At 51.2% G+C, this 21,917-nt stretch overlaps 9 protein-coding genes across 9 annotated transcripts; 3 read left to right on the top strand and 6 right to left on the bottom strand.

The window, feature by feature from the left end:
- Positions 1–16: 16 nt before the first annotated feature.
- Positions 17–1,789, bottom strand: P153DRAFT_433861 (uncharacterized protein). The gene is made up of 2 exons (XM_033673048.1): positions 1,383–1,789; positions 17–1,337 (listed from the first exon to the last, which is right to left on the bottom strand). The coding sequence occupies exons 1-2, from the start codon at positions 1,589–1,591 to the stop codon at positions 296–298; spliced, it is 1,251 nt and encodes a 416-aa protein (XP_033520452.1). The 5' UTR covers positions 1,592–1,789; the 3' UTR covers positions 17–295.
- Positions 1,790–1,944: 155 nt separating this feature from the next.
- Positions 1,945–4,238, top strand: P153DRAFT_84484 (pseudouridine synthase). The gene is made up of 3 exons (XM_033673442.1): positions 1,945–2,402; positions 2,449–3,942; positions 4,015–4,238. The coding sequence occupies exons 1-3, from the start codon at positions 2,173–2,175 to the stop codon at positions 4,187–4,189; spliced, it is 1,899 nt and encodes a 632-aa protein (XP_033520451.1). The 5' UTR covers positions 1,945–2,172; the 3' UTR covers positions 4,190–4,238.
- P153DRAFT_399525 (uncharacterized protein) lies at positions 4,044–6,072 on the bottom strand. The gene is made up of 5 exons (XM_033671736.1): positions 5,903–6,072; positions 5,701–5,834; positions 5,184–5,638; positions 4,899–5,134; positions 4,044–4,838 (listed from the first exon to the last, which is right to left on the bottom strand). The coding sequence occupies exons 1-5, from the start codon at positions 6,041–6,043 to the stop codon at positions 4,518–4,520; spliced, it is 1,287 nt and encodes a 428-aa protein (XP_033520450.1). The 5' UTR covers positions 6,044–6,072; the 3' UTR covers positions 4,044–4,517.
- A 254-nt stretch (positions 6,073–6,326) lies between these two features.
- P153DRAFT_346891 (ferrochelatase mitochondrial precursor) lies at positions 6,327–7,864 on the bottom strand. The gene is made up of 2 exons (XM_033666145.1): positions 7,603–7,864; positions 6,327–7,554 (listed from the first exon to the last, which is right to left on the bottom strand). Exons 1-2 carry the CDS (start codon positions 7,828–7,830, stop codon positions 6,502–6,504), a joined length of 1,281 nt encoding a protein of 426 aa, XP_033520449.1. The 5' UTR covers positions 7,831–7,864; the 3' UTR covers positions 6,327–6,501.
- A 303-nt stretch (positions 7,865–8,167) lies between these two features.
- P153DRAFT_399523 (uncharacterized protein) lies at positions 8,168–8,678 on the top strand (the record flags this gene model as incomplete). The annotated part of the gene is made up of 2 exons (XM_033671735.1): positions 8,168–8,283; positions 8,343–8,678. Exons 1-2 carry the CDS (start codon positions 8,257–8,259, stop codon positions 8,676–8,678), a joined length of 363 nt encoding a protein of 120 aa, XP_033520448.1. The 5' UTR covers positions 8,168–8,256.
- A 388-nt stretch (positions 8,679–9,066) lies between these two features.
- On the bottom strand, positions 9,067–9,976 carry P153DRAFT_399522 (uncharacterized protein; the record flags this gene model as incomplete). The annotated part of the gene is made up of 1 exon (XM_033671734.1): positions 9,067–9,976. One exon carries the CDS (start codon positions 9,974–9,976, stop codon positions 9,329–9,331), a length of 648 nt encoding a protein of 215 aa, XP_033520447.1. The 3' UTR covers positions 9,067–9,328.
- A 2,672-nt stretch (positions 9,977–12,648) lies between these two features.
- P153DRAFT_346886 (ATP-dependent DNA helicase-like protein II subunit 1) lies at positions 12,649–15,128 on the top strand. Its single transcript, XM_033666144.1, has 2 exons — positions 12,649–12,888; positions 12,939–15,128. The coding sequence occupies exons 1-2, from the start codon at positions 12,820–12,822 to the stop codon at positions 14,841–14,843; spliced, it is 1,974 nt and encodes a 657-aa protein (XP_033520446.1). The 5' UTR covers positions 12,649–12,819; the 3' UTR covers positions 14,844–15,128.
- Positions 15,129–15,502: 374 nt separating this feature from the next.
- On the bottom strand, positions 15,503–17,848 carry P153DRAFT_84368 (HET-domain-containing protein). The gene is made up of 4 exons (XM_033673441.1): positions 17,780–17,848; positions 17,168–17,699; positions 15,971–17,061; positions 15,503–15,879 (listed from the first exon to the last, which is right to left on the bottom strand). Exons 2-4 carry the CDS (start codon positions 17,481–17,483, stop codon positions 15,541–15,543), a joined length of 1,746 nt encoding a protein of 581 aa, XP_033520445.1. The 5' UTR covers positions 17,484–17,699; positions 17,780–17,848; the 3' UTR covers positions 15,503–15,540.
- A 251-nt stretch (positions 17,849–18,099) lies between these two features.
- P153DRAFT_433857 (uncharacterized protein) lies at positions 18,100–20,955 on the bottom strand. Its single transcript, XM_033673047.1, has 2 exons — positions 20,234–20,955; positions 18,100–20,181 (listed from the first exon to the last, which is right to left on the bottom strand). Exons 1-2 carry the CDS (start codon positions 20,470–20,472, stop codon positions 18,183–18,185), a joined length of 2,238 nt encoding a protein of 745 aa, XP_033520444.1. The 5' UTR covers positions 20,473–20,955; the 3' UTR covers positions 18,100–18,182.
- Positions 20,956–21,917: the final 962 nt, after the last annotated feature.

Raw genomic sequence — 21,917 nt, 5'->3', positions numbered from 1 at the left:
TGTTGGAAATAGCTGATCCGCTTATTGTGTTTATTTCGAGAACATAACTGATACGAAGAAAAATCCAAGTCTAGTTTACAAATAGTCTACGTCAAGCGATCTACCACAGATTATCCCTATTTCATGTTTTAATCGAAGCATATATACCGCTTCATGCCATGTACCAACGGTACCATTGAGTTCCCTCTCACTGCTGCGCGTGTAATTTTTTCCAGTTAAAACCTTACCCAGTATGCGTGAAGCGCCAGGTATAAAACGCCTTTTCTATCCCAACGCCAGCGCTATGCAAAAGAAATCAATTGACGTCCTCAAACTCGTCCTCTTCGCTCTCGTCCCCTCCATCTCCCGTAGACACAGCCGGAGTCACAGCCGCAGAGGGCGTCGCAGCCGCGGATGGCGTAGAAATAATGGGTAGCTCGAGCTTCACGCGTTTAGCATCTGGGAGGGCACTGGGCATCCCGACGGCCACATCCTCAAATTCGTCGTCGTCATCGTCTTCCTCGTCTTCTTCCTCCTCCATCTCTTTCTTGCGGCGCTCGGCTTCGATCTGCGCGAAGATACCGTCCAGGTCCTGGGTCGCGGGCTTTGCATCGCCGGGCTCTGTTTTGACGGTTGGCGAATCTGTACCGTTGCTCTCCTGTTTGATGGCCGCGGCACTCCCTCCGTTGGCCTCCTTGACGACAGTGGATTTTGTATGCCATGACGGGAGCTGGTTCTGCATGGCGATCTTCTCCTGACGGGCTTTGTCTGCAGCGCGTTGCTTCTCGTTGACTTCGGCGCTGGATCCAATTTGAATACTGATCTTCTCTGGCCCGGTGACCATTCCCTTGACGGCTGTGGGCCTCGAAACCACATCCTCGATGACTTCGTGCTTGGTACCCGGGTCGATGGTCTTGTCGCGCGGAAGCTCTATAAGCTCGTTGACGGCATCCTTCCCTTCTACTGCGGGAATCTGAAGCTGATCAATCTCGCCCATGAGTGTGATTAGTGGGTGGAACATTTTGTTGAATTTGGCTGGTGTATCGTCGTTTGCGTCGTCGGCTTGACCGCCCTCGTCTATCTCATCGAGCGGGTAGTTGCATCTCGCGCATAAAAAGCCGCTTGCCCTCCCCTCGGGATCAGGCCTGTCGATTACGTCCATCATAGTGAATTCAGATCTGCACCGGGGGCATTTGAACTCAGCCTTCTCGGTCGTGGGCTTCGCGTCTTTATTCACACGTTCGTGGATCTTGTGGATCTTGTATTTACAGGAGTCAATAGCGTGACGCCAGTCGATGTAGTAGTATTCTTTGCTGGTCTGCTTGGTCGCGCCCTCACGTTTTATCTGCTGGTTGTAACTGGGCCTGTCAGCGCTGGACAAACAGGTCCACCAGACGACTTACACCATGCACAGGCCTGCCTCCTTGAGCCTTCCAACAATCTTCCCTACAGCCTTTGAGTTCTTGCCTGCGTCGAGGATCTGGACAAAATCCTGGATGGTCAACGCGCCGTGGTAGCAGAGCGCGTCGATGACTACCATGTGCTCGGTCTCGTAGAACATGCGCACCACCAGCCGGACGAGCTCTTTCGAGGAATCTACCGGATCCCTCATGGTGGTGGTGGAGAGCGATTACAAGGGGTTGGGAAGACTGGGTCGGCCAACGAAGGCAGCCACAGCCTTTGTCTGCTGCGAACGGTGCGCCGGCACGGGTTTGAGGTCGAACGCTCAGAATTAAGGACTACAATTACGTGGGCGTACTCGAACACCTCTCTACCCGTTGTACTAAGGCTGCCCGCAAGTGAGTTGACGTGGCAGTGAGAGTGAGGAAAAGAAAGCCCGTACGAAGCACTGTAGGCTGCAAGGCGGTCGCGCGGGCGGTGAGGGTCCGAGGAAGAACGAGCACCGAATGGAAGACTTCAGCACAGCGTGCAACATCACAACTGCTCGTCTATATAACTACAGATTGACTCACGCCTCAAATTGTATATAGCCACCATTGCTAGATTCTATGGTAGATTTGAGGACAATAGTGTTTGTAATCGTTATTCATGTGAGTGGTCATCAACGCCTTCGGTACTGCCGCGCCAAGCTTGACGTTCACAAAAAAGTCGCTCAAGCTTCCACCCCACAATTTCCCTTGCAGCTCCCTCCCCAATCACCTTGACCACACCTATGCTCGCCAGCCCTACACAATGGACCAAGCTGCCGAGAAGCCTTCCGCTCCGCCAATGGCTGACAACAAGGCCTCGCGCGGCGACAACGACTCGTCGGATCACGACAGGAAGCGCAAATGGGAAGACCGAGGGCGCGACGGCAGAGGCAGAGGCGGGGGCCGAGGCGGGGGCAGAGGTCGAGGTGGACGTGGCCTTCAGCACGGCAGCCATCAGAGCAAGAAAAGGAATCTGGGACGTACGGAACATGCGTAGGTGTCCACCCGCCTCGCCAAAGCGCGTCTCTAACTAAGCAAGTACCGCGCAACTAGACAGACGCGGGCGCAATGAAGCCCAGCAGGCGCGCAACAAGGATCAGGATGCTACCGAACGACCGGAGCTACCTGCAGCCTTCCCCGCCGAGGAAGTCGAGGCTGAAGAGCGCAGGCCGAAGCGCAAGGTCGCAGTCATGGTCGGCTACTCGGGCACGGGCTACAAGGGCATGCAGATCGACCACAAGCAGAAGACGATTGAGGGCGACTTGTTCAGGGCCTTTGTCGCCGCCGGCGCCATATCAAAGGCCAACGCTGACGACCCGAAAAAGTCCTCGCTCGTCCGTTGCGCCCGTACCGATAAGGGCGTCCACGCAGCAGGGAACGTCATCTCGCTGAAGTTGATCGTTGAGGACGACGACATCGTAGAGAAGATCAACAGCAACCTCACAGACCAGATCAGAGTGTGGGGGATCCAGCGCACCATCGGATCCTTCAGCTGCTACCAGGCCTGCGACTCGCGATGGTACGAGTACCTGATCCCCACGCATTCGTTCCTCCCGCCACACCCGTCGAGTTACCTGGGGAAGAAGCTCGAGGAGTTCGCCGAAAAAGAAAACGACGTCGAAGAGTACCGCAAGAGGCAGGCCGAGGTAGCCCACTTCTGGCCTGAGGTCGAGGAGAAGTACATCAAGCCCATCCTAGACTCGCTAGACGACTCGATCAAGCCGCTCGTAGAAGAAGCCCTCTACAACGTCGAAGCCACGGACGCACCCGAAGGCGACCCCCTCATCGACGCCTCCCTCGACGACGTCCACGCGAACAAGAACACCAACCCCGACACCAGCGAAGCAATGGACATCGACCAAGCCGCCAACGAAGTAAAACACACAATATCCACCATCCAGCAAAACACCCCCAACCTAACCCTCAACTCCCAAACCGACGGCTCCGTGCCCCTCCCCCCCGGCACCGTCAACGAATCCGCACTAGAAGAAGCAATCAAAGCCCTCAAAACCGCCTACATCGACGCCAAAAAAGCCTACCGCATCTCCCCGGACCGCCAATCCCGCGTCCAAGCAGCCCTCAACCAATACCTCGGAACCCAGCGCTTCCACAACTACACCGTACAGAAGAAATTCAGCGATAAATCTGCCCAGCGATACATCAAATCCTTCACTATCGCCCCCCAGCCAATCATCATACACGACACGGAATGGCTGTCCCTGAAAGTCCACGGCCAGAGCTTCATGATGCATCAGATTCGCAAAATGGTCGGTATGGCTGCTCTGACGGTGCGATGTGGTACGCATCCTGATATGCTGCGTGCGAGCTTCGGGAATACGGTTGTTCGCATTCCGAAAGCCCCCGGCCTGGGTCTGCTCCTCGAGCGTCCCGTCTTCGACTCGTATAATGAGAAGGCGGCTAGGCAGCACGAGCGCGAACCGCTTGATTTCAAGAAGTATGATAGCCTGATTGAGGAGTTTAAGGAGAGGGAAATTTATCAGCGGATTTTTAGGGAGGAGGCAATGGGGAATCAGTGAGTATACCCCCTTTCTCGCTTTCACTGTGATGGATGTTTAGGAGGCGAAATGCTGATGTGGAGTGATAGGTTCAATACGTTCTTCACGCACCTTGATAACTACAAGGATCCTACTTTCTTGTATCTGACGTCTGGCGGTATCGAGGCTACGAAGAGGGTGCGTGAGGTTAAGGCCACGACGACACAGCAGCAGAAGTGGGATCAGGATTCTGATGATGAGAATGCTAGTGGAGGGGAGGGCTAGGTCGTCCATTGTAAAGAGGTTATGCAATGAGATGGCGAGACGAGGCATTTGATACCCGTTGATGAGATGTGAAAATTGCCATCTGAACATGATGTGATGTGATTCGAAGTCCAGTTGTGTGCATGGATGGACAGCTCTAACATCACACACCACCAAAACCAACAACATATACATGGAAAAGGTCAGATTCACTCATACACGACCCCACCTCTCATCCCATATCACCCATATACCAGCACAATAAGCACCCACCCATAAATCCCTAGTATTACAATACACACCAAGAATTCCCCCCCTCACTCCCATCCACACAACTGCCAACCAGCGCTCAAATCGCCGTCTGCGCAACCGCGTCCTTCTCCTTACCCATATCATGCTCATTGTAGTAAAAGTTCTCCTCTGGGATACGTCCGCGGAGGAACTCTGGCTCGGAGCCACGGACGTAAATGTCCTCGTACAGGACCTTTGCCGTGGCGTCTGGCTCGGCCATTTTCTCTGCGATGGCGACCTCGGCGTCGACGTCGGAGCGTGCCTGCTTGTCGATGCCCTTGAGTTCTTCTTCCGTGGTGACGCCCCAGTCGAGGAGCTTGGTCTTGAGGCCGGCGATGGGGTCGTTGGTGCTGCGCATGCGCTGGATTTCCTCACGGGTCTGGTGTTGTGGTTAGTATTGTCGCATGGGTGCTGGGGGATGGGGGAGGTGGGAGCGTACTCGGTAGGTGGTTCCGGGGTCGGACATGGAGTGGCCTCCGTAGCGGTAGGTGACGAATTCGTAGACGAGGGGTCCCTTGCCGGCGGCGCAGTACTCCTTTCCGTACTTGACAGCGGCCTTGACGGCGAGGGCGTCCATGCCGTTGATCTTCAGACCAGGGATGTACTGGCCGCGCTTGTAGTACTCGGTGAGGGCAGAGGAGCGGTTGGCAGCGGTACCCATACCGTACTTGTTGTCTGTCTCATATTAGCAGAGTTATGATGATTGGTGTAGTGGTGGACGCACTCTCGCAGCCGAAGATGATGGGCAGGTTCCACAGCTTCGCCATGTTGTACGACTCAAAGACCTGGCCCTGGTTCGAGGCACCGTCTCCGTACAGCGCGAGGGTGACGTTCTTCTTGTTCTCGTACTGGCACGCAAAGGCGATACCGGCGCCGACGGGGACCTGGGCACCGACGATACCGTTTCCACCGTAGAAACCAGGCGCAAACATGTGCATGGAACCTCCCTTTCCGTAGGCAATACCCTCCCTCCTGCCGAGCAGTTCACCGATGATGGACTTGACAGAGGCTCCGCGCATAAGGGCGAAGCCGTGGCAGCGGTAGGCGGTGATGAGATGGTCAGCACGCTCAATGGCATGTTCGATACCAATGGCGACGGCCTCCTGACCGGTGGACAGATGGCAGAAACCGCGGATCTTCTTCTCCTTGTAGAGCCGGTCGGCGGCCATCTCCATGCGTCTAGACAAGCATGTCAGAATGTGCGAGTGCCCAGCTATGCTCGGGTGGCGGAACAATCGTACCGTACGGCCACCATGTCGTAGTACATCTTCTTCAGCTCCTTCTTGGTGACATCGAGCGTGTAGGGCGGCGGGTCGAGCTCGTATGTCTCGAAGGCCTCGTCCGAGAGGCGCACCTCAAAGTGCTTGTCATCATCCTGCGGGCCGTCAGCCATCCGTTCGGCGCCGCTCCTCGCGGAATTGGCGTGCTGCACGGCTCTCTTACCTCTGGGACAGCCTCCCGATCGGTATGCGACGATGCTGCGTCGGTGGTGACGGTCCTGAAGGCGGGTCGCGCAGCAGCGGGGGCGAAGGCACTGCGCCGGAAGGGCGAGGCAATGCTCCTCCTGATTGTCCTGGACAGCATGGCGATGTCGGTGGGGAGGGGGCAGGTGGGAGGGGTCGTGGACGAGGGCGAGGTGGAGGCGGTGCTCGATTGGCAAAGATTTGAGGTTGAGCTCCGCCCGCAAGTTCGGGGATCCGCTTCGCCAAGTGATTGTCAACGCTCAACAACACCTGCTTACGGTTCAACAAACGCTAGGCATGAATTGGTTTTTGTCTCTGCTTGGAGAAACATGCATTTTGATCCATCATGGCCGTACGCGATGAGTTGGACGATTGAAAATGAAGTTGCTAAAATTGAGATTATACACACAACCTGCAGCTATTCACCCTGCATCTCACCAAATAGAACGGTTGCAAAGACTGCTGGAGAAATTGGTTCCAAGTCAAGTTCGACATCCAAGGGTCCAAGCTCAGTGTACATTTCATTATGCTGGCATACATTAGATATACATGATATACATCCCCTACTTCTCCCCCGCATCACGCCCCGATAGTAGGCAGGTGCTTCGCCTGTCCGGCGAAGAACTCTTTCTGCGCCAAACACCTCTCGCTCGTGCACCCCGGGCATCGTAGACTCATCTGTGGGCTACATGCCACTCCGCTCTCAAGATGCGTCTTCGCAAGATCTGCAAGGGCTTGGATGAAGACTGGGCTGTCGTTTAGGCTGTCCACGCGCTTCACACCTTCGTGACCCTCCGCGTCCTCGCCAATTACTTCCTTGTCCAGCTCGTACAACGTCTCGATGTGGTCGCTCGTAAAAGCAATTGGAATGAGCACCATGTCTGTCTGACCCTTCTTCATCAAGTTCTTGACTGTGTCCGAGGTTTGCGCCCCAAGCCAGGGCTGTGGTCCGACTTGCGATTGCCAGACGAGGCGGTACTTGTACTTCATCTGCAGGCGCTGCATGACAGCGTAGACGGTTGCTGCGACTTCAGCGGGGTAGGGGTCGCCACGGTTGACAACCGTCATGGGAAGACTGTGCGCGGAGAACAGCAGGATGACATTGTCTCTTCGCTCGGGTGGGTACTCGGCCAGCTTCTTCTCGATGTTCTGCGCAAAAGCCTCGACAAGTCCAGAATGGGCGGGCCATCGGTCAATTACACTCCATTTGATGGCACCTTCTGGGTCAACATCTTCGCCTGCTCGCTTGCCTTCTAGTCTGGTCTGCCACTTCCACAACTCATTGAGTGATGACCCAGTTGTGGAGCACGAGTACTGGGGGTACTGTGTGAATGCGACGGCTCTGCCACCATTTCCTCCACCAAACCCATCTGCTAGCATCTGCTTGTATGTATCCTCAGTCAGTGGGTTTGCGTAGCGGAAGGCGACGTAAGGTTTATGCGGCGCCGTCTCGGGAGATGTCTTGTCGAGGATCTTGCACATTTCGGATGCTTGGTATTCGGACCATTTTCGGATGGGTGATCCGCCACCAATCTCAGCGTACTGCTTCTGAATCTTCGGCGTTCGTCTCCGCGCGATGTAAGGGCCAATGTAATTTTGTAGAGGACCAAGTGGGATGAGGTCTTTGTCGGCCTATGTCTGTTAGTTTGTGGTCCTGATTTGGCGTGTCGACGTGCATACAAATAGCGCGCTCAAGAAGCCATGAACTTCGTCCGTTGTGGACGGTCCTCCCATGTTCATGAACATAATAGCCGTTGGGCCCTTACTACCAGCAGCACCTGTTGCCGCTGGGGCGACTGTGGCATTGCCTCTTCTCCTTTGCGAACTATATGACGAGAGTATGGCCGTGGTGGGGGCTGTCGATGTTATACGCTTTGCAGCAAACGTCAGTGGCGTGCGGAGTGCCATTGTGAGTGTATGTGTGTAAAGAAGGAAACAGGAACCACGCTGTCAAACAGTCAAGGAGAGAAGACCAGCCGAGGCCGGACAGGATGAATAAACTTTGGGGTATAAAGCTTCAGCCAATGACGGTTGTCCCGTTGTCGTTGATGACATCGAGCACGGCGATCGCCAGCCATCGTACGCTAACGTGTCCGTGCGCATGTTGCGCGGATTTGCGTAATGCGCACTAAGGTTAGGCTACAAGAGAAGCGGAGACTGCAAGAAAGATTGTAGTTACTCGTGCATCTGCACAATTCGAAGCTCAAGTCTTTAGGGAGCAGTGTTGGTGGCCTGCGAGCCGCAGACGTTGTCAATGATTTTCTGAGGAAGAAGTATCTTTACTGGCTAGAAGGGCTTAGTCTGTGCAGGGGCATAGGGAAAGGCGTCGTACCAATGACCAAACTGTGGTCATTGGTGCAGGTACGTTGTCTAGAGTTTTGCGTGTCTGTCTGGTGTGATCTAGATACTAACGCTAGTAGAAGGTGCTTGACCAAGATAGACTTGCTCAGCTTGTTCAAGACGCACGGCGATTCATTATGTACCACAAAGGAGCAATTGAGGGTTACCCTCTTCAGACCTATGCACCCACACTCATGTTTAGTCCGACAGGTAGTCTGATCAGACAGCTGTTCCAGCACGAAGAGCCAGAAGCAATCAGTATTAGGCTGGCTCTGAGCAACGGGTGGAGCACATGTCTGCAGGCGCTCGAGGACCAAAGCCACTATGTTAGTTCCGTGGCCTTCTCGCATGACTTGACGCGGCTGGCGTCGGCGTCTTATGACAGGACTATCAAGATCTGGGATGTCAAGGAATGATGTCGACCGCTGGCATGCGTAGGTTGCGATATTGTATGTCGAGAGGTGCTCCTTCGGCTTGTATCACCACCAGGCTACATGTCCATATCCCTCGCCGGCGATACACCCGCGCTTTTGTTCGGAGTCACCTCAGTAGCGTCTCCTCACTCCATTTGAGACGGCGAACAGCGTTGTTTGGGATTCTCCAATTCATCTTACGATAAGTGTTCGACCTGTTCAGAGAGACTGCGCGAGATCTTCTTGTTGTCCCTTAATTGCTCTTCTAGAGTTTTGATATACTAAGAACAGGACAGCTTATAATGTGTGCAAACTGAGATTATGCTGGAAGATCATGAACAGAGATAGCAGGTGGTATTTGATTGCGCCTGAGACTTTTAAAGCCAGCTTGGGTTGGCCTTTTGTACTCTTGGTGGTTGCTTCATAGCCTATGAAGAGCGATCTAAGTTTCCAGCAGCAACTTCTCATCAACGCAGTGGGGCCCTTCGAGCCAACACCCCTCACAGTTGAACGACGCAACCATTTAAACAACAGTTAAAAAAGCCCCAGCCGTTGTTGTCGCTCCCGCGACTGCATCACCCACCCCCTCCTCGAGTAACGACCGTTCCGTACTAGGAAAAGTCCCCCGTCGCTGCAGTATAAATATTGCTTGACTACCAATTGCACGCGGTCTCTCCATTCGGGTACCAGATTACGGCGTTTGTCAGGACGACGCCACAGTTACCGAGATCTGCCCGGGTGGCCGTGTAGCATGTTTTGTGGTTGACATCATGCCAGATACGGTGGGCCCTAGCCTTGCCGCTGTCGACGCAGATGCTCTGGCTGCGGCCGCACGAAGTGAAGTCGAAGCATCCATCTGAGCTGATCTGGATTCTTCCGCACTGGCCACAGTCATTCCAGCGGCCCCAGTACGCCCAGGTTACTAGGGGGGCGCCATTTACGGCATTCACATAGCGCTGCGAGTAAAAGTCGAAGGGAGCATTGAAATCGGGGCAATCGCCCTGGCTGCAGGGGCCGCCCCTCTTAGCCAAGGCGTTGGCATCGGGATGAGCATCGATAAATTTGACCAACTCGAAGCCCAATGTCGTGTTGGTGATGTCGATGGCGCCCTCGGGGGTGTATGGCCCACTGGCCATGAAGTCCTCGAGTTCCTTTCCTTCAAGTGGCTTTGAGGCCTCGGTCACAGCAGACACCGGAGCACCGATGATAGTCGTTGCGGTGGAATCAGCGGACAGCGGAATAGCGCGGACACTGACCGCGGCGACAGCCATAGCAATGAGGATTTGCTTGAGGGTAGTCATGGTGAAGAGAGAATTCGACTGATGAGAGGAGAGAGAACAATTGACAAGGTAGACAACTGGTCAAGGAAAGACTTGGGCCGGTGTGAGCGGTGCTGAATTCTCTTGCTACAGAAGGTGAGAAATGCTCTGGACTTTATACTTTGTCGACCGGGCATCTCGCTCTCGTTATCCTCACTAGGGATAGGCCACCAACAACACACAACAGGGAAATCAATTGTACAATGAGATCGATTGTGGTTCCACATCATGTGGTAAGTCGTTAGCTGCGTCGTAAAATCGTGGCGTTGCTAGATTTGGTTTCAATCCTTCTGGTTGGTTATCATGACAACGTGTCTAGGGGTTTTTGATCTAATGTCTTGTTTGCGGTTAGGTACATGCGGCACCGATAGATCTTTTGTAAGCTTGTTTGCGGTTGACATGGCAGGGATGAAGGTGAAGAGGAGAGATAGGCTTGCACCCCCCTGCCACGGTACGGCTTTAGTCCGTCTAATAAATACTAAGCTTCCAAGATTCCAGTCTGAACGGAGGATCTAGTATAAACAATATCAAGGGTCAGAAAACCAATACAAGTACTAGACCAGTCGGCAACTTATAGCAATGTGAATAAAATATCACTAGGGAGTGAAGTATTAGAAGTATATAACATTGTAGTCATAGTAATGGACCTACGACATCTGTACCTCGAAACTATTTTTTCAAGTAGTTTGGCTGGATGCATATTACCTGGATCTGGGTGAATGTGAGCTGTAAGCGCCTGAAATTTCTACAGGCAAATCAGCCCATTGTCGGGCTACACTCTAGGTACATGGAGAGCTCATTTCCACATTTAATGCATAATTAATTACACAATGCATCACTTCTGAGCCAACATTACTAATAATGACCTAGCGCTGACGATTAGGGCTTGCAGAATGATTAACCCTGTTTAATAGCCTATTCAAAATGCGGAAGGAGGATAGAAAAAAAGAATTCGTTAGATAAAGAGTGAGCTCGTTTGCGTGTTTTTAGTACACTGCTATTTATAGTACTATTGCCTACTGGCTCCCTCTTGTGCAGCGGGCCACCTTACAGAGCGTTACTACAAGCTTCCTGTGCGTTCTCTAGGCAGCGCGGGTATGGTAGCTGTGTTGGAGCCATCGTACAATCTAAGACAACCTTCTCCATTTTGAAAAAACGTGAAGTCGCCATCAGCGATCGTTTGATGTTCTACTGTTGGTCAGTAGATTAACGACCCGTTCTTTCCTTAGAACTTGCCTGGAATATACCCAACCTCGAGATCAACTATCGTTATATTAGCTATTCCGAGGTTTGTAACGTGGCTTGCATCTCTTCCATCTGGCCCGTCTCGGGAATGCAGGTGTTGCGCCAGTTTTCCAGGAAAGGCAGCGTTTCCGAAGCCACTCAATATTTCTACAATCATGTGTTAACGAGTGTTCAACGTACCAGGTTGGTCAACAACCGTATCGCACCTTGTTCATGCAGCAGAAGAGTAGAGGCCGTGATTTGAACAGGATCAGGTACAGTGATAGGAGAAAAACTTGATGGGCCAGAATCTGTAGATGAGGATGTATCGAGACCCGATCCTTCTTCCTTGCCTATGGAACAGTTGGCTTTGTGAGACTTAGGTTCTTCGACTTTGATATGTGTATTCGTCTTTCGTTTGACTGTGGCTTTGGGTCTGGGTCTGGGCCTGGACGCTTGAGGAACCTAAGGGACAAGCGTCATAGTTGCAGTCAGAGGGACAGTGTAGATACTATTGTAAGAGGTAGAAGCCATTCTGATGTGACCATATCTTGTATTCTCAAATAATTGAGTGATGAGAAGATAGAGGTTTGTCAACAAACTGAGCACCCTTTTGTAGGTCGCCATTAAGACTATCGCCAAAGTCCACATCTCAGTATACATTGTTCAAAGCTAGCTAAAGCTGAGAATGGGAACCCGCTCTGGCACAATGCGAACATAATCGAGAGAGACCGCCGGGAACATCGCAAGGCAGGGAAGGCGATTTGTGGAAAAGAAAGAGGTTGATTGCCGGTTTGGGAGGTAGCTCAGAGATAGTAAGCGAAGACCCGGATTATCCCATGCCCCGGCTTGCTGAACCCGCGGATTTCGGACCGACTTTCAACCAATTAAATCGCGTCGGCGTGTCGGCATTAAGCCTTGCGTTGGAACATCTTTGGTGTCGAGTTCTGGTTTTGATGTTCTTCGGCTATTGTACTCTGCTGTTCTACTGGCCGAAATCCGCGGGTTCAGCAAGCCGGGGCATGGGATAGTGCTTTCCGAAATACCTTCGTATAACGTGACTTTGGCTCCACCAATTAGATTGCCCGGCTCGACTTCCGGTCTTATCTCTCATTCCTCATTGGTTTAGCGCAGGTCACGTTATACGAAGGTATTTCGGAAAGCACCCATACCCGAATGGGATGTAGCTGTTTCCTGATGCGGACTTGCCGTCTTCTGGATTACTACTTTACTATAAAATCCTATAATCGTAGCCATTATATGTAGCTCTAATAGACTTATTCTAACGGTAAGTTAGGACAAAAGAGTGTTCAGCGTGTATTACATAAATCCGCCCATTACGCGCACGGACACGTTAATGCCGCTGAGACCAAGCTAGTGAAGGCACGTGAAAACGCGTCAAAGCTAAACCAGGCGCGTCTCACTGCTGCCTTACGTTCAATCAACGCGACAGCTAGCGCACGTCCACGCCCTCGCTTTTCTATTTTATCGTAGAAAGCCTCATTGCTCTGTAGTTGTGTGAACGACTTTGAAGATCTTGGTCTACAAGAGCTAAAGCAGACTCACACCACTTCACGACCCAAGCCAAGACATCACACACAATGGCGGATACGCAGAATTATCGTCCAAGCGAAGAAGAGGAGGAAGAGGAAGAGGAGATTGATGACTCTGTATGCATCAGGAAACCAACTACAAACGTGTGTCTGCTTATCGTTTCCAGAGCTACAAGACAATGAAAGACGCGGTGCTTTTCGCAATTGACGTCAGCTCCACCATGTTAGAATGTCCCCCTCCTTCAAACGACAAGAAAGCAGACAGAGACTCCGCAACGTCTGCTGCGCTGAAGTGCGCCTACCAACTCATGCAGCAGCGCATCATCTCCAACCCTAACGACATGATGGGCATCCTGTTGTTTGGCACTGAGAAGACAGACCTGAAGGATGGGGACAGCACATTCCAACACTGCTATCTTCTAGCAGACTTGGATGTTCCTTCAGCCCAAGACGTGAAGCGACTGAGAGAGTTGGTTGAAGAGGAAGAAGAGGCGGAGCATATCCTCAAACCTTCAAAAGATGGAGCTAGCCTGGCGACGGTGCTGTTCTGCGCGAATCAGATCTTCACAACCAAGGCGCCCAACTTCTCGTCAAGACGTTTGTTCATAGTCACCGACAACGACTACCCAGTCAAAATTAAGCAAGACAAAGATACGGCAATAACGCGAGCGAGAGATCTGTACGACCTGGGATGTACAATCGACTTGTTCCCAATTTCTCGGCCAGAGCACGACTTCGACCGGTCCAGATTCTACGATGACTTGGTCTACCCAACATCTCCCTCTGACCCAGACGCTCCTGTAGTGGTCGCTTCCACAACTAAGGTCGCAAAGAGCGGCGAAGGCATCACCCTCTTGAAACAGCTTATCTCTTCCATAAATTCAAAAGCCGCACCACGTCGCGCCCTCTTCAGCCTACCCCTCGAACTAAGCCCCGAACTGCGCATTGGGGTCAAAGGCTTCATCCTGATCAAGCGACAGGAACACGTGAAATCATGCTACGTTTGGGTCGGCGGCGAGAAGACGCAAATCGTCTCCTCCTCAACCTCCCACATGGCCGACGACACTGCGCGTGTCGTCGAGAAGACTGAACTACGAAAGGCGTACAAGTTCGGCGGAGATGCGATAACCTTCACACCTGACGAGATCACGAAAATCCGACAATGTTTCGGCGATCCAGTGATTCGAATCATCGGTTTCAAACCATTATCCAGCGTTCCCATCTGGGCCAACACCAACAAGGCAACGTTCATCTACCCCTCGGAAGCAGACTACATAGGCTCGACACGCGTCTTCTCCGCTTTGCAGCAGAAACTCCTTAAGTCGAAGAAGATGGGTCTTGTATGGTTCATTCCGCGTCGCAACGCCTCACCCACACTCTGCGCGCTCATCCCTGCCGAAGAGAAGATGGATGAAGAGGGTGAGCAAAGCATGCCTCCCGGCCTGTGGCTCATCCCGCTACCATTTGCAGACGACATCCGCCAGTTCCCCGAAGCAGCAGAGAACGCTCTCCAGACGACCGACGAACTGACGGACAAAATGCGACAGATCATGGAGCAGCTGCAGCTCCCCAAAGGAGTATACGAGCCAGCCAAGTACCCGAATCCAGACCTGCAGTGGTTCTACCGTTGTCTGCAAGCCATGGCGCTGGGTGACGAAATCCCCCTCGACCCAGAGGACAAGACGGTCCCGCGCTTCAAGCAGATCGACAAGCGGTGCGGCGAATACATCGAAGCCTACGGCAGGGAGTTTGAGGAAGCGTTTGCGCAGCAGCAAAAATCCACACTTGCGCATCGCGCCAAGACGACGGCGAATACGACGAAGAAACGCAGCGCAGATCCGGAGGAGAAGCCTGCTAAGCGCGTCAAGAAAGAAGCTAGAGTCAAGGATGAGAATGGCGATGATGGCGTGAGCGATGAGCAGATGGCGGAGATCAACAATAAGGGTCAGATTACGAAGCAGACGGTTGCTAATCTGAAGGATTTCTTAAGCCATAGGGGGCAGAGCACGACGGGGAAGAAGGCAGAGCTTCTTGAGAGGGTGCAGGAGTACCTTGAAGGAAAGGGGCTGTGAATGAAACTATGATCATCGCAGTGCGGTGGGTGGTTCATGTGCGAATGTAAGAACGATAAGTAGACATCCGCGCAAGCACGTGTAGATCGGCTATCTTCCCTCGTCCCTCATACTGGCAATCCCATCAATCAAATGTCTCAAAGTATTGTAAACGCTCACTACAAACAATCCTTCTGTCTGGCCACTCAACCAAAAGATCGGTACGCTCTCAAAGTATCTCATTCGAGTGGTGCAGCAGTAGTAGAGTACATAAAACGCCAAATCCTAAGTTGACCATCACACCATTTCTATCGTCACACCCTCCACATCCTCGAATAGCGTCTCGTCAACCCACCTGGCAAGCCCAATCCTCACATACGTCCCATCCGAGCGCTTGGTGAGAACAAGACCCATCGCTGTATCTAGCATCTCCATATCTTTCTCTCTGTGGAACTGGTGTTCGATGAGTGGGAACAAGGGCTCGTTGCGGATGCGCAGACAGACGGTTTCCCCCGACCCTTCATCTGCTATGTCACGATATAGAACGCCTATTTGTACGCCATCCTGCGTCAGACGGTCGCCTTTTTCGGCAGGCTCGGGCGAAAGGCTGCCCAGTGCGGAGATCTGGTGCGAAATGGCTTGAATTAGGTCTGCGTGTCTATTGTTGAGGAATTGAGGCTGTGGTCGGTTAGGTGAGTTGGTTGAATTGAGTGCCACATTAGTGACTTCCAGCTGAAATGGTAAAACAACATACCGATGTTTTCGCACCCTTGTTTGAAGTCGGACAATCAACGCAGATCGTCTGCGCACCACTCATGATTAGAGAAGCTGAGGTGATCGCGCCATACACATCGTCATACTTTGGAGAAACATCGATGCGATCGACTTTCAGGAACCCGAAGTCTGCATAAGGGATTCCTAGTTCTGCGCTCAATCCTTCGAAACGCTGCTCGAATGGTTTCAGACGCTGGCTGTCGTATGATACGCGTCCTGATGTTGATGCCCATGACCATGACGGTGCGATATAGTCTTCTGGGGGATGTCTGCAGGCGTGTTCCTGTTGTTTGAAAACAGAATCAGCGAGTCCAGTACTGAAATAGATAGATAATATGGACTTCATGAAGACAGTTGATCGAGACTTGACTCACATCTGTAGTCTGCCACAGCAGTGCACCAGGGAAATGTGCACCCCAAATCCCTGCTCCATATTGCCCTCCCCCAACATAACCTTTTGCCAAGCCTGAGAGCGCAGGTAGTTTGTCAGTAGCATATGTAAGCGTTCGAAGGGAATAGTCTTCTACCAATCGATACCAGCGCTCGCTGTGCGAAACAGGTCCACCGGGTGTCATGTATGCGTCCAGGGGCCACGGTGTCAGATTCGATTCACCTTCAAGCCGTTTCTCAACCCAAGGAAGCTGCGCAGTTGCTTTGAACTCTCTACACTGCCATAGAAGCTGGGTCTTTGCGAAATAAACTATACGGCGTGAGAGTGCACTCTCTTGGAGTGTCCAAGCTCGAAATCTCAAAGGGCTTTTTTCCTCCGATTCTTGATCTGGAGTCTCTCCGTATTCAGTGACCCAATTTGCTGGTTCGTCCTGGAATATGCGAAGCCGAGAGTAGCGATCGAATTCGACTTCGAGATCGAGAAAGGAGCAGCATGTCGATCTTTGAATATCAGAGATGATATTACATCCCTTGGTGCCGTCTTCGGAACTCAGAGCTGCGAGCGTACAGGTAGCGTTGCCGTATACGTCGGCCATGAGTGCTGCTTCTCGAGCCCAATCTTCTTTGTCGTCCTGAATGATACAGAGGGAGTCTATCCACAGATAGCGATGCCCTAGCTCACGTGTGATCCGTACAGCATCTCGAAATGTGTTTGATAAGTCGTTTATAGAGATTCTTGTCATCCTAGCTTTGAGATTCCGTCCCTCGGTTTTGACAGAGTGTTTGGCAGGTGGGCCCCAACAATGACTGAGCGTCAAGTATTCTGCGTCGCCAGGGATTTTCACATCCTGAGAATCAACAAGTTGTATATCTTGCTCAGTTTTGAAGGCTTGCATATCAAGGAGTCGAGTGGGTAGAAAGTCCTTTTGTAGACTGGAACAATTCAGGTGTTTGTGTAGACATCGATTTAGCCATGATCTCATCGTCCGGATGTTATCGACGTGTTCGTGTATCTCTACCGGAAGGTTTCTTTCCATAGGTGTGTGTTTTTGTTTCTGAAGAGAAACAAACAACTCTGATCATAGTAAGCCAACATTCTTAGTTTGTAATCTGGAAAATTGCAGATAATAATACAACCCGTGCATATGTATATCATATCACGCGGATATTGTTAAACCTACCACACCACCAAAGCGGAACCCGATAGAAAAATGCCTGCGATATAGGGTCCCCGTTCATCCCGATTTTAAGTGTGAATATATGATGTGGAGCGCTGTGTGATCTTTGCAAATAGATACAACTATCCTGATCCTGTACCTCGTTTGTGGATTCGAAGAGGATCTCACATAATTGGCATCCATCTGCTGCCTCACCCCGCATACATTCCAATGACTGTAATGGAACACACGCTTGTTGAGAGTATTCTTTCTGATCGTGAACTTTGGACCAGAAGTCATATGGGATCGCACGACAAACCAAACAAAGATGAGATGGCATCCCAATACAAGCTGGAGGCTGGGGTGCTCAGGATATCAATGGCTCAACCGATAGAATAGAACAGCCATGGTGTTTCGATTATATATGAATGAGAATAAATGAGAATAAGAGGATATTTCTTTCGATATTTGTATCCTTTGCTTTACCGCCGGGAACGTGAATCTAGTGCCGATCGGCGATACGCAAGTACAGCGCCACATTTGTACATCCAAGCGCCTGGATGTACTTCAGCCTGATGACTTTTGTGGGTGAACATTCTCACTTTGGTGATGGGTCTGGCTGCTGATCACCCTTACCCTGCATCTTGTTGGATTCGGCACTTGTCCGATGTTTCGCTTGCCGCCCAACATCCCTGAACACTCACCAAAGAATACGCGTCATCAGGACGACTTTCTCCACCTCTAGCACATCTTCTTTTCCCCAATCACTGTGTTCTATTGGTCTCACACAGATAGCCTTATGTACCAAGACCGACCTTTAAATGACCCACTACAATCATACTCAGTGCAAGACACGCGAGGAAGAAGATGTGCTCTTGTTGGCTTATCAGATACCAGAGATCAAAGATACTAGTTTGAAGTGAGTAGCAGAGCTCAGAAGACCCTGACAGCCGAAACATCGATGGCGGAGAACGTATGAGCAATCTCGTCATATGAGATATATCGGTTATACTTGCCTACAGTTAGAAAACCCATGAACTTAGGCAAATAAAGCAGGAAGACTTACAGTCGAGAGTTGATATCCCAGCTTCAGCACCCTCTCTGTACGACTCTTCGCCGTACTCGGTAACTCAAGATATCTCTCTTCCTCATCCTGCTCCTTTCCAAACCACTTCGCTGGCAGATAATCTTGTGCCCAAATCAGACCACGCACCAGATAATCCTCGGGCAGCGGCAACACATCTCCATCCTTCTCACCATCTGCTGAGAAGACCGGGCTGGTCAACAACGTATTCATGTCTTGAGTCGGGTTTTGTTGATTTTCGGTTTTGATTAACGTATTGAGAAAAGAAACGAGTTCGGTCCAAGGAGCGTGGTCGATGAAATGGGCAACGTATTGTACGGAAGCGAGTGTGGTAAGAAAAGAAAGCAGAACGTGTACATGAGGCAGTACATTCTTGTCGCCAATACGACGGAGAACCAGGGAGAACGTATTCATAGTCATGTCAAACGCACGGGAGAAGTTCGCGTCCGAATGAAGCGTGTGGAGCTCGGCTATAATCTCGCTCTCGGTGATCATTGGGACTTCGAGTTCTTGTCCATCGATCGGCAATGGAGGATCCCTAAGTTGACCTTTGTTTACCACCTGTGATGAGGAGTTTGGCTGTTGGTGAGCAATAAAAAGGAAAAGTTGACGAAGGGTGTTGTGCTTGATACCATAGTCAAACCAGCCAGTGATGTTTGTGACAGCGATGTATACACCTTGCTCTTTCCATTTAGCTGTCACACGACCAATGTGATTATCGAGTTGACCGAGAAAGTCTTTCTGGATCGTATCAAAGTCGGCTTTCGGGCTCTTCTCAAAGATGTATGCATGAGCCATGATGAAGTTGTTGTCGATTGGTAAGGCGTGAGAGAATGATGCTTGTACCCGCCCAAGGATGGGGTTCAAAAGGGTCATGATTGATTCGCGGGCGCTGGGGAATGGTTCGACGGAGTTGAGGGATCTGCAATAGTAGTACATCTGTTGGAGAGCATTTGGACGAGCCAAAATTGCCAAATGATGGTACAGACGACCGACCATGGGGGTCTTGTCAGCAGCCTTGGAATACCAAGATCGGGCAACACCAGCCCAAGTTTCTCTGTCTCGAACATCTTCGTCTTCGATGGCCATTCGATAGCGGCCTAAATCGCCCAGACATTCGATCCAAGTGTTTTCAAAAGCAGGTACAGTCTCGTACAACAACGCCATCATCTGGTAGGCCAGATATATGAACGCAAGCATGTAGTCAATACTGTCAGGAAGCCGGCGGCGTAGTAATTCAAGAAAAGAGTGAATACCATGTTTCCACATGCGAGCTGGCATAGAATACTTTGCTGCTAGTCGCCGTAGAGCTGGACTGGCGGATGGATGTTGGGAAGCGAGAAAAAAATCATGGTGTTCGTGAAGAAGAGTCCGATGTAGTGCAATTAGAGCTTGCCAGTGATCAGGAGCAAGCTTACGGTTGGAGTCAGAATTCTCTTGAGCAGCAGCAGCAGCCTGAGCTCGATCAACGTGGATACACTTAGTCTCTACCATAGTTAAGCCAGCATATATCGACTTGACTTCGGACGCAAGTTGTTCCTGAGAGATTGGGCGACTGTCTGGCTGGAGTAAAAGTCCAGGATACCGGTTATCATATTTTTGCAGTTCGATAAGCCCAGGCTGGCGAGCTGGCCCTTGGGGATGCTGAGCTCTGAGAATTGGATCTCGATGTGGCAGCTCCGGTGTAGACCGATAAGGCGATGCAGTGCTCTGCTTAGGATCGTAAAGGCGCTGAGTGCGTTCGGGCGTGACTGTATCCCTAGAGTAATCAGGATCAAAGACCCCAACCTGGATAGGACCTTTTTCTCGGCGTCCATAGAAATCAGATCCAGCAGGTCGTTTCTTACCAGAGTAAGGAGGTGATTGCCGGAGTGTGTTTTGCTCTAACGATAATCCAGTGATGTCTAGCGTAGATCCGCCACCCGCGGTAGCATCTGAAGATCGATATGTGTTTCTAAACTTATGTTAGAAACTGTCTGCTAGGTTTATGAGGTAGGCAATCTCACCTTGACTTCGCAACCGCGTCTCTCAGATACGCACGTGCTTGACTTGGTTCCAAATCTTTAACCTCAGAGGCATGGTCGGCTCTCACATGATCAAAGAGTTGGTCTATGTTCAGGAAGATCCGACCATCGTGACCATCGAACGGGCAAGGAAGTGCACCTGTAGGTGGGTGTTCCGACTTCGATTGCGTTCGTAGTGCGTTCACCCACCGTGACTGAATGTCGACATATTCGGGTTGCATTCTGTAAGCCTCGAATTCAAGTGTAGTAGTTCCGCTCGTGAACCAAATGCGGTATTCGGCGTGTGTCCAACAATTTTCCACAATACAATTTGATTGGCTGTAACCCCAGCATCGGCCAAGACGTGTCCTTGCAAGTAACCCGAGGTGACGTGAGAGCTATCCCAAATCCGGGGCGAATGCTAACGTTACAGGCGGGCGTGTTTATGGTCTGGAGTGGCGCATGAAATGTTATCAGAACCTCAATTGTTCGTGCGTGAACGGAGTAGACGAGAGAAGAGCGGTGGTTTGCTCGAGGTCCTCGCTAATTAGGCATCAATACGCGGTGACAGTAATAGCTGACTCGTGCGCGACGTGATCGAGACGATGTAGAAAACGATTAACAACTCAAGGTTACTGGGATTTCAGAAGCCTGGACTGATGCAACAACAGTTCCTTCGAGAACATCCCGATATTTACGTGCGGCAGAGCCTCATGTCGGTGGTTCGCAATTTCGCAAACTAGGCAAACTAGGCATATCTTGGCGTGGCGGCCTGCAACACGGCAAGTGTTGCATCTCGTTCTCTGCATAAGGGTCGCCCTGTACAAAAAGCAGGCAGCTAGAGCGACGTTTCTCGAGGTGGGCGTCCCTTGATCTTATACAACTACACAGCTTATGCAAAGACTTTTCGAACGCCTCAGCAGCTACGCATATTTGATCGACATTGCATGTCACTCTCGCCATGACTGCCTTGTGGAGCAACCCAGGTACTGTTTGGTGGGATCGAAGTCTCACCGACCAGCCCACTCAACGCTTCAAGCGGTGTGCTGAGTTTTCATCTGTAACCTATACTCAGGAGGAAAGACGAGTTGACTCAAGTCAGTCTGTTACGCTAACGGTCAGCCGCTCGTAAGTTGACAAATTTTTGAAATCCACTTAGCTTCTACGCTGACCTTTTTCTACATTGCGTCTCGCTACACAAACGACGAGCGCGACGCAGTGATTAAGCAAACTGCCGTATTCGTAATCTATTCGATCGATTCATCATCAAAAGGATCTGCGACCCATCTGCAGCAAGCCACTAACGAGATGAGAAGGTAACATCATTCCAGGAGATACTGGCATTGGAACAGCACCGTAGCTAGCACCATATTGCGCCTGACGCTTCCCCTAGACGACAAAGACATTCTGTGCCAACGTCCACTCTTTGCGGTCATCTGCCTAGAGTGGAGGACCTCGACCCTATTCAACAATTACGATTTTACGTAGCCGTTACACTACTACAATATAACGATTGTACAGGACTTTTTCTCGTACCATATGACCATGCCATTTAGGGATGTACATGCTACGTTCTGGTGTGTAACACGTCGAACGAATCTGCAGTAGAGGGAAGCACGTCATTCCTCTGTGCTACACAATTCTTCAGTATCTTGAAGCCAACCAATTGTCATTGCTTCAAGCTGTC

The sequence above is a fragment of the Dothidotthia symphoricarpi genome, assembly GCF_010015815.1.
Source record: "Dothidotthia symphoricarpi CBS 119687 unplaced genomic scaffold P153scaffold_18, whole genome shotgun sequence".
NCBI classification, from domain to species: domain Eukaryota; kingdom Fungi; phylum Ascomycota; class Dothideomycetes; order Pleosporales; family Dothidotthiaceae; genus Dothidotthia; species Dothidotthia symphoricarpi.
The sequence above is the reverse complement of the archived record's forward strand: the minus strand, read 5'-3'. Positions and strand labels throughout refer to the sequence as shown.

Excerpts from the sequence above, each read along its gene's own strand:
- P153DRAFT_433861 (XM_033673048.1), bottom strand. The coding sequence starts at position 1,591 with ATGAGGGATCCGGTAGATTCCTCGAAAGAGCTCGTCCGGCTGGTGGTG. Across the intron at positions 1,338-1,382 it reads GAGGCAGGCCTGTGCATGGT|TTACAACCAGCAGATAAAAC; the intron begins GTAAGTCGTCTG and ends TGACAGGCCCAG.
- P153DRAFT_84484 (XM_033673442.1), top strand. The coding sequence starts at position 2,173 with ATGGACCAAGCTGCCGAGAAGCCTTCCGCTCCGCCAATGGCTGACAAC. Across the intron at positions 2,403-2,448 it reads CTGGGACGTACGGAACATGC|TACCGCGCAACTAGACAGAC; the intron begins GTAGGTGTCCAC and ends TAACTAAGCAAG. Across the intron at positions 3,943-4,014 it reads GAGGAGGCAATGGGGAATCA|GTTCAATACGTTCTTCACGC; the intron begins GTGAGTATACCC and ends GTGGAGTGATAG.
- P153DRAFT_399525 (XM_033671736.1), bottom strand. The coding sequence starts at position 6,043 with ATGCTGTCCAGGACAATCAGGAGGAGCATTGCCTCGCCCTTCCGGCGC. Across the intron at positions 5,835-5,902 it reads ATCGGGAGGCTGTCCCAGAG|GATGATGACAAGCACTTTGA; the intron begins GTAAGAGAGCCG and ends GACGGCCCGCAG. Across the intron at positions 4,839-4,898 it reads ACCCCGGAACCACCTACCGA|ACCCGTGAGGAAATCCAGCG; the intron begins GTACGCTCCCAC and ends CCACAACACCAG.
- P153DRAFT_346891 (XM_033666145.1), bottom strand. The coding sequence starts at position 7,830 with ATGGCACTCCGCACGCCACTGACGTTTGCTGCAAAGCGTATAACATCG. Across the intron at positions 7,555-7,602 it reads GCTTCTTGAGCGCGCTATTT|GCCGACAAAGACCTCATCCC; the intron begins GTATGCACGTCG and ends TAACAGACATAG.
- P153DRAFT_346886 (XM_033666144.1), top strand. The coding sequence starts at position 12,820 with ATGGCGGATACGCAGAATTATCGTCCAAGCGAAGAAGAGGAGGAAGAG. Across the intron at positions 12,889-12,938 it reads AAGAGGAGATTGATGACTCT|AGCTACAAGACAATGAAAGA; the intron begins GTATGCATCAGG and ends TATCGTTTCCAG.
- P153DRAFT_84368 (XM_033673441.1), bottom strand. The coding sequence starts at position 17,483 with ATGCCATCTCATCTTTGTTTGGTTTGTCGTGCGATCCCATATGACTTC. Across the intron at positions 17,062-17,167 it reads GGTTCCGCTTTGGTGGTGTG|AGTTGTTTGTTTCTCTTCAG; the intron begins GTAGGTTTAACA and ends TACTATGATCAG. Across the intron at positions 15,880-15,970 it reads TGCTGTGGCAGACTACAGAT|GAACACGCCTGCAGACATCC; the intron begins GTGAGTCAAGTC and ends TTCAAACAACAG.
- P153DRAFT_433857 (XM_033673047.1), bottom strand. The coding sequence starts at position 20,472 with ATGCAACCCGAATATGTCGACATTCAGTCACGGTGGGTGAACGCACTA. Across the intron at positions 20,182-20,233 it reads GACGCGGTTGCGAAGTCAAG|AAACACATATCGATCTTCAG; the intron begins GTGAGATTGCCT and ends ACATAAGTTTAG.